The sequence below is a fragment of the Rhinoderma darwinii genome, chromosome 4 (genome assembly GCF_050947455.1).
Source record: "Rhinoderma darwinii isolate aRhiDar2 chromosome 4, aRhiDar2.hap1, whole genome shotgun sequence".
Lineage (NCBI taxonomy): Eukaryota > Metazoa > Chordata > Amphibia > Anura > Rhinodermatidae > Rhinoderma > Rhinoderma darwinii.
Window position 1 is genome coordinate 314,781,649 of NC_134690.1, and position 14,389 is coordinate 314,796,037.

The following is a 14,389-nucleotide window of genomic DNA, read 5'->3' on the forward strand; positions in this document are numbered from 1 at the left end:
AGACCAGTTTTACCGTTAAACAGATTTAATAAATGGGGCTCACACAGTAAGAATTATTTTATTACATTACAGTATTTAAATGTGGTTATTTTTTTCATTCCGTTCTTGTATAGTCCACTCTGTGTGAATGGGGCTCACACATAGTTCTTGGAGGCATAGGACGCTCTTGCCCTATAAGGGTATTTGCACACGCAGCATTTTCAGGCATATTTAGGGCCGTTTACGCCTCGAAAAACGCCTGAAAAAACGGAAGAACGCCTACAAAACATCTGCCCATTGATTTCAATGGGAAATACGGCGTTCTGTTACGATGGGGCGTTTTTTACTCTTCATTTTCAAATAACGGCGCGTAAAAAGACGCCTGCGAAAAAGAAATGCATGTCACTTCTTGAGCCGTTTTTCATTGGACTATATAGAAAAGCAGCTCCAAAAACGGCCGCGAAAAACACGAGTTCCCTTGAAAACAGCTCCGTATTTTCAGACATTTTTTGTTAGGCCTCATGCACACGACCGTAAAAACACCCGTTATTGCGGGTCGTAATTACGACCCGAAATAACGGGCCCATAGACTTCCGTTACTCACGGGTACCTTCCCGTTTTCTCACGGGAAGGTGCCCGTGCCGTTAAAAAAATAGAACATGCTCTATTTTTTCATTTTACGGGCCGTGCTCCTATACTTTATAATGGGAGCACGGCTCGCAAAAGCGGCCGGCTGCCCGTGGCCTGCCGTGCCCGCCCTCGTAATTACGAGCACGGTCGTGTGCATGAGGCCTTAAGCGTGTGCACATACCCTGATGGTATGTTCACATGGCCTGTTTTTAGACGTAATTCGGGAGTTTTACGTCTCAAATTACGCCTGAAAAGACGGCTCCATTACGCCTGCAAACATCTGCCCATTGCTCGCAATGGGTTTGACGATATTCTGTGCAGACGAGGTGTAATTTTAAGCGTCGCTGTCAAAAGACAGTGCGTAAAAAGAAGCCCGCGTCAAAGAAGTGCATGTCACTTCTTTGGACGTTTTTGGAGCAGTTTTTCATTGATTCCATTGAAAAACAGCTCCAATTACGTCCGTAATGGACGCCGCGAAAAACGCGTGTACTTGCAAAAACGTCTGAAATTCAGGAACTGTTTTCGCCCGAAAACAGCTCCGTATTTTCAGACGTATTTTGCTTTTGTGTGTGAACATACCCTAACCATACACCTAGAAACCTGCCTTCATCCCCCAGAGACAGGACATCCAATCAGTAGGCGCACTCCACCCATCCTTATTATTTCTTCCGAGAATACACCTTGCACTCGCTGCTCGGACCTTACAGACCAAACGGCCCCAAATCCACCCGCTTCTGACGTCACCACACCACGGGCGAAAGCTACAGCTCCACCCCTCGTCGTGTTACCAAAACCGACGTGGGAACCAATCAAACACGTTCCCACCCACGTGACCTCTTTCTGAACGGGTGCTCATAAGGGACAAACCAGTAAGCGTATGGGGTAATCGCTCACCCCCCTTTTTCTCTGGCAGCTTCTAGTTGGCCTTTCTGTTGTTCCCAAACCACTGCGCCTTCACTGAAGTATAGAGCCAAAGTATAACGCTGCCTTACATAGGACATGTCTGCCGTTAAAATCAGTGGAAGCAGGTGACACCCGAACTGCTTAGCCCAACCTCAGTCCTAGCAGGAGGTGAGGCCGGTGGTCTGTAGTGTTGGGCCTATAGCAGGAGTTGAGGCAGAGCTGGCGAGCAGCCGTCAGTGTGTATTGAAATCACGGTATTATTACTATACCCGCACAGTTCGCTCTTTGTTGGAGGAGTGTCAGTTCTCTGCTCCGTCCGCCTCCTCCCACCCCAGTGGCTGCACCATTCATCCAGCCCTCACCAGACATATCCAGGGATCTATAGAAAGGCAGAGCACAGGGTGTGTACACACCGTCTATAGAGTCATCACATCCTTCCAGCGCACCCCGTGTACACATCATAGGCGGTTCCAGCACCAAGATGTCCAACCGAGCGCTGTGCAGAGAGGCGAGCCATGCTGGGAGCTGGTACACTGCCTCAGGTACGGGGCCTGAGGGCTAGGCGAGTGAGTGGGGGAGGGGGATGACATAGGAATAGGTTCTGGAGGGGGTGGAGTCGTTTATTGTTGTGCTTTAAAGTTGGGGATCACTACATCAGTGGGATTATATTTTGGGGTACAGTGCAAGTTTGACCTGACGTCTGAGGATTGTTCTAACTTGTGTAATGTATGTGTGTTGTCATGTGGAAAATGTAGTTTTATCCGCTTGAAATAAATGATCCTGTATATCATTCATTCACTTTCATCTAAGAATTTCTCACAACATACCTAGGCTGGATATATGAAAGCCACGTGGAACCTAAAGTACCTATGGAGCGATAATTGCAAACAATGGGTAGTGGTCTTCAGGATTACGAGCCCTGCGCCATGAGATGTCTTATCAGGGGCCCCGCTATGCCATTGCCCATGAGAAAGGGATATCAAATCTAATGATTATCAGAATAGTGCCCTATAAACGGTCCCAGTATAGGGTCGATTATCCTGCTGTGTTGGTTTACATTCAGGTTGCTCTCAGTAAGTCGTCCTTTGGTTACATACACTCTATTGTTCCTTTTATGCAGCCATTTATGGCTGACTAGTATTCTTCAATGGAATTGCTGATGAGAACTCCAGAAAAAAATCTGACCCATGATCGCTATTGTATCTCCAGTGCTGAGAACCTCCAGAAACATTTGTGGCAATCTTCTCACTGGAGCAGTTTATAAACTTGAGTATTTTAGGTTTAGACCTCCTTTAAGGAAATGTATATAGCACTCTAGCAAATGACCTTTGCTCATTGTACAAGTATGGAGATAGGATTAAGGGCCTGTTCACATCAGCGTTGCCCCTCAGTTGAGGGGTTCCGTCTGAGGTTTCTGTTGGGTTAACCCCTCAACGGAAAGGCAAACGGAAACCTTAGCTTTCGTTTGCATCACCATTGATCTCAATGGTGACAGAAACATTGCTTTGAGACTGCTATTGATTCCATCAAAACAACAGAGCCCTCTCAACAGTGACAAACGGAAACCTTTAGCAACGTTTCCGTCACCAATGAGATCCATAGTGATGAAAATGGAAGCTAAGGTTTCCATTTACGTTTCCATTGAGTGGTTAAACCGACGGAAACCCTCAACGGAAGGGCTGCATTGATGTGAACAGTCCCTAATATACTTCCAAGAGAGAAGACTATTAGGGTATGTTCACACGACAACGCCAAATACGTCTGAAATTACGGAGCTGTTTTCAGGTGAAAACCGCTCCTGAATTTCAGACGTTTTTAAAAGTGCACACGTTTTTCGCGGCGTCTTTTACGGACGTAATTGGAGCTGGTTTTCATTGGAGTCAATGAAAAACTGCTCCAATTACGTCCCAAGAAGTGTCCTGCACTTCTTTGATGCGGCCGTAATTTTACGCGCAGGTCTTTTGACAGCGACGCGTAAAATGACAGCTCGTCTGCACAGAACATCGTAAGACCCATTGCAAGCAATGGGCAGATGTTTGCCGACGTATTGGAGCCGTCTTTTCATGTGTATTTCGAGGCGTAAAACGCCTCCATTACGCCTGAAAAGAGGTCGTTTGCACATACCCTGACTTACCTGTACGGTCTGGTATACTTGCTGCGCTGCTTTAAAGAGGCTCTATTACCACATTATAAGTTCCCTATCTTCTACATAATGTGATCGGCGCTGTGATGTAGAACACAGCAGTGTTTTTTTATTTAGAAAAACAATAATTTTTGATGGAGTTATGACCTATTTTAGCTTTATGCTCATGACTTTCTTAATAGACAACTGGGCGTGTTTTACTTTTTGACCAAGTGGGCGTTGTGGAGAGAAGTGTATGACGCTGACCAATCAGTGACCAATCAGCGTCATACACTTCTCTCCATTCATTTAGTCAGCACATAGTGATTTTACTAGATCGCGCGCGCACAGCACTGCTACAGACTGAAGTGTCCTGAGAGTTAAAGAAGTTGCTTTACAAGTGTTGTGGTCCTTTTTTTTTCATTTATTTGTTGAGAAAATGAAATATTTTCAGCTAAAACTACGTCTTATTGAAGAAAAAGGATTTTTTTTTAATTTTCACTGCCCAATTCTAATAAAATCTATGAAACACCTGTGGGGTCAAAATTCTCACTACACCCATAGATGAATTCCTCAAGGGGTGTGGTTTTGTGAATGGAATCAGTTTTGGGGAGTTTCCACTGTACTGACACCTTAGGAGCTTTGCAATAGTGACATGGTGTCAAGAAACCAATCCAGCAAAATCTGTGCTCCAAAAGCCAAATGGCGCTCCTTTTCTTCAGATCCTTGCCGTGTGCCCAAACAGCAGTTTATGACCACAAATGGGGTATGTCCGTACTCCAGAGAAGTTGCTTTACAAATGTTGTTTTTTTTTTATTCCTTTATTTGTTGAGAAAATGAAAAATTTTGAGCTAAAGCTACGTCTTATTGAAAAAAAAGTGTTTTTTTTATCTTCACTGCCCAATTCTAATAAAATCTATGAAACCCCTGTGGGTTCAAAATGCTCACTACACCCCTAGATGGATTCTTCAAGGGGTGTAGTTTCCTAAATGGAGTCACTTTTTTGGTGTTTTCACTGTTTTGGTCCCTTAGGGGCTTTGCAAATGCGACGTGGTCTCCGCAAACCATTCCTGCTAAATTTGAGCTGCAAAAACCAAATGTCGCTCTTTCCCTTCTAAGCCCTGCCGTGTGTCCAAACAACCGTTTATTACCACATGTGGGGTACTGTTTTAATCGGGAGAAATTGCTTTACAAATGTAGTTGTGCATTTTCTCCTTTTAGCCCTTGTGGAAATTAGAAAAAATTAGCTAAACCTAAATTTTCTTTGAAAGAATGTAGATTTTCATTTTCACGGCCTACTTCCAATAATTTCTCCAAAAAACCTGCGGGGTCAAAATGCTCACTATACCCCTAGATAATTTCCTCAAGGGGTATAGTTTCCGAAATGGGGTCACTTTTGGGGGATTTCCACTGTTTTGGCGCCACAAGAGCCTTTCAGACCCGACATGGTGCCTAAAATATTTTCTAATAAAAAAAAGAAGGCCCCAAAATCCTCTAGGTGCTGCTTTGCTTCTGAGGCTGGTGCTGCAGTCAATAAGTGCACTAGGGCCACATGTGGGGTATTTCTAAAAACTGCAGAATCTGGGCAATAGATATTGAGTTGCGTTTCTCTGGTAAAACTTTCTGTGTTACAAAAAAAATAGATGAAAAATTAATTTCTGCAAAAAAAAAAAAGAAATTTGAAAATTTCACATCTACTTTGCCTTAATTCCTGTGAAACATCTAAAGGGTTAAGAAACTTTCTAAATGCTGTTTTGAATACTTTGAGGGGTGAAGTTTTTAAAATGGGGTGACTTATCGAGGGTTTCTAATATATAAGGCCCTAAAATCCACTTCACAACTGAACTGGCCCCTGTAAAAATAGCCTTTTGAAATTTTCTTGAAAATGTGAGAAATTGCTGCTAAAGTTCTAAGCCTTGTGATGTCATAGAAAAATAAGAGGATGTTCAAAAAACAATGCCAATCTAAAGTAGACATATGGGGGATGTTAATTAGCAACAATTTTGTGTGGTATTACCATCTGTCTTACAAGCAGATACATATAAATTTAGAAAAATGCTAATTTTTGCAATTTTTCGCTACATTTTTGTGTTTTTCACAATTAAATACTTAATGTATCGAGCAAATTTTGCCAGTAACATAAAGTCCAATGTCTCATGAGGAAACATTCTCAGAATCGCTTGGATAGGTAAAAGCATTCCGAAGTTATTACCATATAAAGTGAAACATGTCAGATTTGAAAAAATTGGCTGCGTCCTGAAGGCCAAAACAGGCTGTGTCCTGAAGGGGTTAAATGTAACATCTGGCTGAACTAAAAAACGCATCAGAAAACGCCACCAAAAGCACAGCAAAATGCTGTGTGTGAATCCACTTTAAATGCTCAAATACAAACTCCACAAATACATTAAAAGTAGTGTAGCTGTAGAGTCCCGATCCTTTCCTGTGTAGCTGTAGAATGTAGACGGGTGATGCCAGGGGACTATTTTGCGTTATACACTGCTCTTTATTCATGACATGATGTCACATATTTGACTTTTTTGTTTGGCTAAAGTTGAAGCCTTGAGCTGTGTAGACAAGTGATTATTCTGTGGAGGATTTTACAAAGCGACATACTCCCCTCCCCCACAATGAAGAGAAATGCAGCCTTCCCCTCCATCGTAAAGCTATTATCAGTGTGTGTATATGTATATATATATATATATATATATATATATATATATATATCTCCTTTCTTTATATGGCTTTTATGTAACATTCCTCCCATTGACTTGGGTTAAACTTGTCATAAATGACTGACATAACTGATGGATCATGCACTCTCCAGAGCATATAATTATTATTCCAAAAGCAAATAGTTGGATCACCAATGGTAAAACTTGAGAAAATTGGATGCAATGTATTTTGCAGCTGCATATTTGCATTATTGAAACTTTATACACCAATAAACGGGAAAGACATTAAATATAAAATATGAGTATTGTTCATGCAGCTACATTTAAAGCGGTTGCCTACACAACCATTCCCTTGTAATATTGTTCTTTCCTGAGTTGAGCGCCTCTTGTGTCTTGCATTACTTGGCCGGCTGGAATTCCTAGACAGTTTCTGCCCTCCGCCTGAAGGACTGTTAACCCATGCAGTGCCGACACACTCTTGTTTTACTAGAAAGGTAATATTATATGGCGACCATCTAAATGAATGACCAACAATGTATTATATATATTGACAAGCTGCATGCACATGACGTCCATATGTCCTAATTGGGCATATGGACATAGGTTATCGTAACAAGACAACCCCTTTAGGCCTCATGCACACGACTCGTAATTACGAGCACGGGCAGCCGGCCGCTTTTCCGAGCCGTGCTCCCATTATAAAGTATAGCAGCACGGCCCATAAAACAGAACATGTTCTATTTTTTTTTAACGGCACGGGCACCTTCCCGGGAGAAAACGGGAAGGTACCCGTGGCTAACAGAAGTCTATGGGCCCGTTTTTTCGGGTCGTAATTACGACCCGCAATAACGGGTGTTTTTACGGTCGTGTGCATGAGGCCTTAGGGTATGTTCACACGTAGTCAACCAAAACGTCTGAAAATCCAGAGCTGTTTTCAAGGGAAAACAGACCCTGCTTTTCAGACGTTTTTTACCAACTCGCATTTTTACCAACTCATTTTTTTACCAACTCGTTTTTGGAGCTGTTTTCATTGGAGTCTATGAGAAAACAGCTCCAAAAACGTCTGAAAGAAGTGTCCTGCACTTCTTTTGACGAGGCTGTATTTTTACGAGTCGTCGTTTGACAGCTGTCAAACGACGACGCGTAAATAACAGGTCGTCTGCACAGTACGTCGGCAAACCCATTCAAATGAATGGCCAGATGTTTGCCGACGTATTGCAGCCCTATTTTCAGACGTAAAACGAGGCATAATACGCCTCGTATACGTCTGAAATTTGGCCGTGTGAACATACCCTTAGGGTATGTTCACACGTAGTCAACCAAAACGTCTGAAAATCCAGAGCTGTTTTCAAGGGAAAACAGACCCTGCTTTTCAGACGTTTTTTACCAACTCGCATTTTTACCAACTCATTTTTTTACCAACTCGTTTTTGGAGCTGTTTTCATTGGAGTCTATGAGAAAACAGCTCCAAAAACGTCTGAAAGAAGTGTCCTGCACTTCTTTTGACGAGGCTGTATTTTTACGAGTCGTCGTTTGACAGCTGTCAAACGACGACGCGTAAATAACAGGTCGACTGCAGAGTACGTCGGCAAACCCATTCAAATGAATGGGCAGATGTTTGCCGACGTATTGTAGCCATATTTTCAGACGTAAAACGAGGCATAATACGCCTCGTATACGTCTGAAATTTGGCCGTGTGAACATACCCTTAGGGTATGTTCACACGGCGGGGGTCCGTAACGGCTGAAATTACGGGGATGTTTCAGCCTGAAAACATCCCCGTAATTTCAGCCGTACCGGCATGTGCAGGCGCTTGAACGCCGCGTCAATTACGGCCGTAATTGGCGCTGCTATTCATTGGAGTGAATGAAGAACGGCTCCAATTACGGCCAAAGAAGTGACAGGTCACTTCTTTGACGCGGGCGTCTATTTACGTGCCGTCATTTGACAGCGGCGCGTAAATATACGCCTCGTGTGAACAGACAAACGTCTGCCCATTGCTTTCAATGGGCAGATGTTTGTCAGCGCTATTGAGGCGCTATTTTCGGGCGTAATTCGGGGCAAAAACGCCCGATTTACGTCCGTAAATAGGCCGTGTGAACATACCCTTTGGCTAGTCGTAGACATTAGAAAACTCTGTCAAATGCTTGTTTGGTTCAACTATGATGCCTGGCCCCGGCCAGGTCCCGTCAGTGATCCGTGGGTAGATAGGACATGTTCTATCTTTCTACGGATCGTGAATCGGGTCAGTTTTCACTGACCCGATTCATCCGCTAAAGTGAATGGGTCTGTGAAAACTATCGGGTGCCACTCTGATGCCATTAAAAGCAGCCCGAGTGGCAGATTGGTCGTGTGCAACTGGCATAACCACGTCTTTGGGACCTGAATTGATTCACACATGCAGCTTTTCATGCATTTATTTTCGCCAAAGCCTGGAGTACTTATTTGTAAATGCCTGAAGAAGGAGCTTCTGTGCTCTGAAAGCTGCATATAGAACTTTTATGGTTAGCCAATAAAGGTATCATACCTTCTATACGTTTGTCTTTTTTGACACAAAGGTATTTAACATTGCATATTGTTTCTGGCTAACACGGTACTACACTATTTTTTACTGTACTTCAAAAAGAAGGAAAAGCGTAAGGCTACATTCACACGAGCGTGACAGATTTATGTGCGTAAATCTGTCCGTGTTCGTTGTGTTATGCATTAGTGTGCTTTGCGAGTGGCATGCATTTTTCACGCACTCGCAAAGCACATTTTTTGTTTTTTAATTGAAGTGATGCGCAAATCACAAACTGCACACGGATGATCCATTGACTTCTATGGGCGTGTCGTGGAAGTCAATGGCTCAAAATATATTAGACTGAAATTTAGACGAATGTTCCAACAGACACTCACGCCAGGCACTTTATCCAGCATCCTAATCAGGAGATTTCATACCGATATATATATATAGAGAGAGGAGAAATAACACACAGATGCTGCTGGTATGCTCAAAATACTCCTCTGGGGGTTTATTTCCAAACTCAATTATAATAATATCATTCAAATGGGGTGTAGACTTGAGGTTAACCAATCAGAGGCAATGTGACAATAACTCTTATTCAGCCAATAGCAGACCATAAGAATATTTCAAATACATAATTCTAATTCTTCATTAACCCCTTAGTGTCTAAGCCTGTTTTGGCCTTGTGGACTCAGCCTATTTTTGCACATCTGATATGTGTTACTTTATGTGGTAATAACTCCAGAATGCTTTTGTCTATCCAAGCGATTCTGAGATTGTTTTCTCGTGACATGTTGTACTTTATGATACTGAAAAAATGTTGTTGTTAAATTCAATATTTATTTGTAAAAAACACCAAAATTTTGAGAAAATTTGCAAAAATCTGCATTTTTCTAAATTGTAATGTATCTGCTTGTAAAACAGATCGTACGACCACACAAAATAGTTACTAGTTAACATTTCCTATATGTCTACTTTATGTTTTGCATTGTTTTTTGAACGTCCTTTTATTTTTCTAGGACGTTACAAGGCTTAGAACTTGGAATGGTTTTCGGTGCCATGTCGTGTTTGCAAAGCCCTGGAGGGACCATAACAGTGGAAACTCCCCAAAAGTGACCCCATTTTGGAAACTACACCCCTCAAGGAATTTTTCTAGGGGTATAGTTAGCATTTTGACCCTACACGGTTTTTGCTGAATTTATGGGAATTATGCAGTGATATAAAATGTAGTTTTTAGCTCAGATTTTTTCATTTTTACAACAGATAAAGGAGAAAAAACACCCAAATATTTGTAAAGCAAACTCTTCTGAGCACAGCAATACCCCATATGTGGTAATAAACTGCTGTTTGGACACATGGCGGAAGTTAGAAAGGACGGAGCGCCATTTGACTTTTGGAGCTCAAGTTTTGTTGGAATGGTTTGCGGCCCCGTGTCACATTTTCAAAGCCACTGAGGGGCCAAAATAGTGCAAACCCGGCAAAAGTGACCCCTATGGGAAACTAGACCCCTCGTGGAATTTTTCTAGCGGTATAGTGAGCATTTTGACCCCACAGTTTTTTTTGCTGAATTATTGAAATTATGCAGTGAAAATCAAAATCTACATTCTTTCCACTAAAATGTTGAATTTTTTTTCATTTTCACAAGGAATAAATGACAAAAAGCACCCCAACAATTGTAAACCAATTTCTCCCGAGTACGGTAATACCCCACATGTGGTCATAAACTGCTGCTTGGATACACCACAGGGCTCAGAATGGCAGGACTGCTACTTGGCATGTAGATTTTTGTTGATTGTTTTTTGGGCGCCATGTCTCATTTGCAGAGCCCCTGAGGTACCCGTACAGTAGAAACCCCTGAGATGTGACTCCATTTTGGAAACTATACCCCTCAGGGTAATTATCTAGGGGTGTACTGAGCATTTTGATCCCACAGATGTTTCATAGATTGTATTAGAATGAGGCAGTATGAAAATGAAAAATTATTATTTTTCCCCAAAAATATGTAGTTTTGCACCCAATTTCTCCCGAGTACGGCAATACCCCATGTGTGGCCCTAAACTGCTGTTTGAGCACATGGCAGGAGTGCCATGTGGCTTTTAGAGCACAGATTTTGCTGGACTGGTGTATGGGCGCCATGTCGCATTTGCAGAGCTCCCTTAGGTACCAGAGTAGAGTGTAAAACCCTGAGAAGTGACCCCATTTTGTAAACTACACCCCTCAAGGCATTTATCATTTGCCTGGACATATGACAGGGCTTAGGAGTGAAAGGTGCATGTGAGACCTATTTTGGTGATTTTCGCAGCATTAGCCAACAATGGCAGGGCTCTGGGGTCAAATAGTAAAACAAACCTCCAAGTAGTGACCCCCATTTTGGAAACTGCACCCCTGAAGGCATTTTATTAAGGGGTGTAGTGAGCATTTTGACCACACAGGGTTCTTTTTTTTCTATAATAAATGAATGCTCAGTGAATGGTGCAAAGTGAAAATTGCAAATTTCCACAGGTATATGCCATTTTAGTTCACAACATTTTGTGCCCAGTTCATGCCACTGAAGACAAATACCTCAAACTGTTAAGCGGGTTCTCCCGGGTATGGCGATGCCGTATATGTGGACGTAAACTGCCCGTTGGGCACGCTGCAGGGCTCAGAAGGGAGGGAGCGCCATTTGGCTTTTGGAGTGCAGATTTTGCTTAGTGGTAGTTTTGTTTGGGATTTTGCTGGTATTTCAGTTTATGATGTGGGGGCATATGTAATCTGTGCGGAGTACATCAGGGGCATAATAAGAGGGTATAATAATGGGGTAAATAAATAATAATACATAGATATGTGGCCGGTGTCGCACTGATAAATGGTGCCAAATCTTATCCGCTTTTGGAACACTCTGCACATTTTGCATCACCATATTCTGAGAGCCAGAACTTTTTTTTTTTCTCCACCGGAGCTGGGTGAGGGCTTATTTGTTGCGGGACAATCTCTAGATTTCATTTGTGCCATTTTGGGGTACATGCGATTTTTTTTTTTTTTTTTTTTTTTTTTTTTTTGATCACTTTGTATTTAATTTTTTTTGGCAAGCAAGGTGACAAAAACCTTTTGAAAATTTTAATTTATTCTGCGGGTCGGTACGATTACGGCGATACCATATGTATATAGTTTCTCTTATGCTTTGCAGCGTCTGCACGATAAAATCACTTTTGTTTCAAATTTATTTTTTGTGTCACCATATTCTGAGAGCCATAACTTTTTTTATTTTTACGTCAAAAAAGCTTGTTTTTTGTGGGACGGGCTTCAGTTTTTAATGGTATAATTGCAACTTTTAGATCCATTTTTTATTCTGTTTTGCGAGGGGTAGTGACAGCGATTCTGGAATAGTTTTTTATTAACAATTTTTACGGTGCTCACCGTACGGGTAAAATAGCGTGATATTTTTATAGTTTGGGTCGTTACGGACGTGGTGATACCACATATGTGTACTTTTTTTTTAATGTTTTTTTTGTTTTTCCTATAATAAAAGACTTGTTTTTTGAAACTTTTTTTTTTTTTCATGAAACATATTTTTTTTTTACAACGTTTTTATTAACTTGTTTTACCTTTTTTTTTTTTTTTGTGTCCCACTAGGGAACTTGAAGGCATGAAGCCCTGATCGCTATTCTAATACACTGCACTACCTACATAGTGCAGTGTATTAGAGCTGTCCGCTATTCACTGACAGCAAGCCTATTAGGCTTCACCTCCCGGCGGGGCCTAATAGGCTTCCGTACTAGGAAGCGATTGTTAGGCTACGGTTGCTATAGCAACCATCGGAACACCCGCAGCTGCCGATGGTTGTCATTAGCAACCATAGCGTGCGATCTAAGGGGTTAATCGGCCGGATCGGAGCCTAGCTCCGGTCCTGACCGTTAGAGCACGATGTCAGCTGTGACAAACAGCTGACATCCGTGGCAACCATCGTGGTTGCTGACAGGCTACAAGACACTTCGATGCATCGATCGCGTTGATCGATGCATCGAAGGGGTTAGTCGGCCGGATCGGAGCCTGGCTCCGGTCCTGGCCGTTGCAGAGGGGTGCCGGACATCTGATTACCGGCGGTAATTACCGGCCATCACATACACTACGTCATGGAGCTGTGATTGGTCAGTCTGCTTTGACTGACCAATCACAGCGATCGCCGGCAGGAGACCGCTGTGAATGGTCCCCTGCCGTCTTACTGTGGCGGTCAACTGTCATAAACAGTTGACGGCACAGTTCTGTCACCTTCTCATTTGACAGGGTGACCGTTTTTAGCCAGGACGCACCGATACGTCCCTGTGCCTTAATGCACTTCAATGCAGGATGTACCGGTGCGTCCTGGTGCGTTAAGGGGTCAAAATGCGGACATCAGGTAACAACACCTGGAGACACGCATATAATGGGCAGTTGTTAGTGGTTTGTTCTGATGGGGGAGTTTGTTGCGATAATGAGAAATAGTTGCACTTTATGTCTGGGCGTTCAGCCAACCGGCTACAATGGGCTATGAAGGCCACACGATTAACACATGAAGATAAGAGGTTTCTTTGAATTATATAGAGGAAAGTTCATTACAAAATGGAGAATACTTATTTTAGTAATACGGCATCCTGCTTGATAATTCATAATGTAATTTCATACAGAGAATATAAGCAAATAAACCATCCTTCACAGGCGCGTAGGTGCGTGAAAACGCACCAATATAGGACATGCAGTGAGTTTCAGGACTTTCAGGCATAATACAGACGCATACAGAGTAGCATAAAATCTTGCAGAAACCGCTATTTAGATGTATTTAAAAAGGCCCTGTCACCAGATTATAAGTGCCCTATCTCCTACATAATCTGATTGGCGCTGTAATGTAGATAACAACAGTTACATAGTTAGTACGGCTGAAAAAAGACACATGTCCATCAAGTTCAACCAAGGGACGGGAAAAGGGAAGGAAAAATTTCTACACATAGGAGATAATATTTTTTTGTTCTAGGAAATTATCTAACCCTTTTTTAAAGCCATCTACTGTCCCTGCTGTGACCAGCTCCTGCGGTAGGCTATTCCATAGATTCACAGTTCTCACGGTAAAGAAGGCTTGTCGCCTCTGCAGGTTGAACCTTTTTTTCTCCAGACGGAAGGAGTGCCCCCTTGTTTTTTGAGGGGGTTTTACAAGGAACAGGATTTCACCATATTTTTTGTATGTGCCATTAATATATTTATATAACTTAATCATGTCCCCCCTTAGTTGTCTTTTTTCAAGGCTAAATAGGTTTAATTCTTTCAATCTTTCCTCATAACTTAAATTCTCCATGCCCCTAATTAGCTTTGTTGCTCTTCTTTGTATTTTTTCCAACTCCAGGGCATCCTTTCTATGAACTGGAGCCCAGAACTGAACTGCATATTCTAGATGAGGCCTCACTAATGCTTTGTAAAGTGGCAATATTACATCCCTGTCCCGCGAGTTCATTCCTCTTTTAATACAGTGGTTTTTTTCTTTTGAAAAACGATCATTTTTGAGCAAGTTATGAGCAATTATAGATTTAGTTTCTTAAAGACCAACTGGGCGTGTTTTTACTTTTG

The 14,389-nt window shown here is 42.2% G+C and overlaps 1 protein-coding gene across 2 annotated transcripts in view; it reads left to right on the forward strand.

Annotated features, from left to right (window-relative positions):
* The first annotated feature begins 1,448 nt into the window (after nt 1-1,448).
* The window catches only part of MEMO1 (mediator of cell motility 1), a 239,954-nt gene continuing 227,013 nt past the window's right edge, over nt 1,449-14,389 (forward strand). Inside the window, exon 1 of one of the 2 annotated variants that reach the window (XM_075862742.1) lies at nt 1,449-2,054. In XM_075862742.1, coding sequence (XP_075718857.1) covers nt 1,994-2,054 — 61 coding nt within the window. In that variant the 5' untranslated portion in view covers nt 1,449-1,993. The remainder of the gene's footprint in view (nt 2,055-14,389) is intronic. The other variant, XM_075862741.1, reaches the window with a different exon arrangement.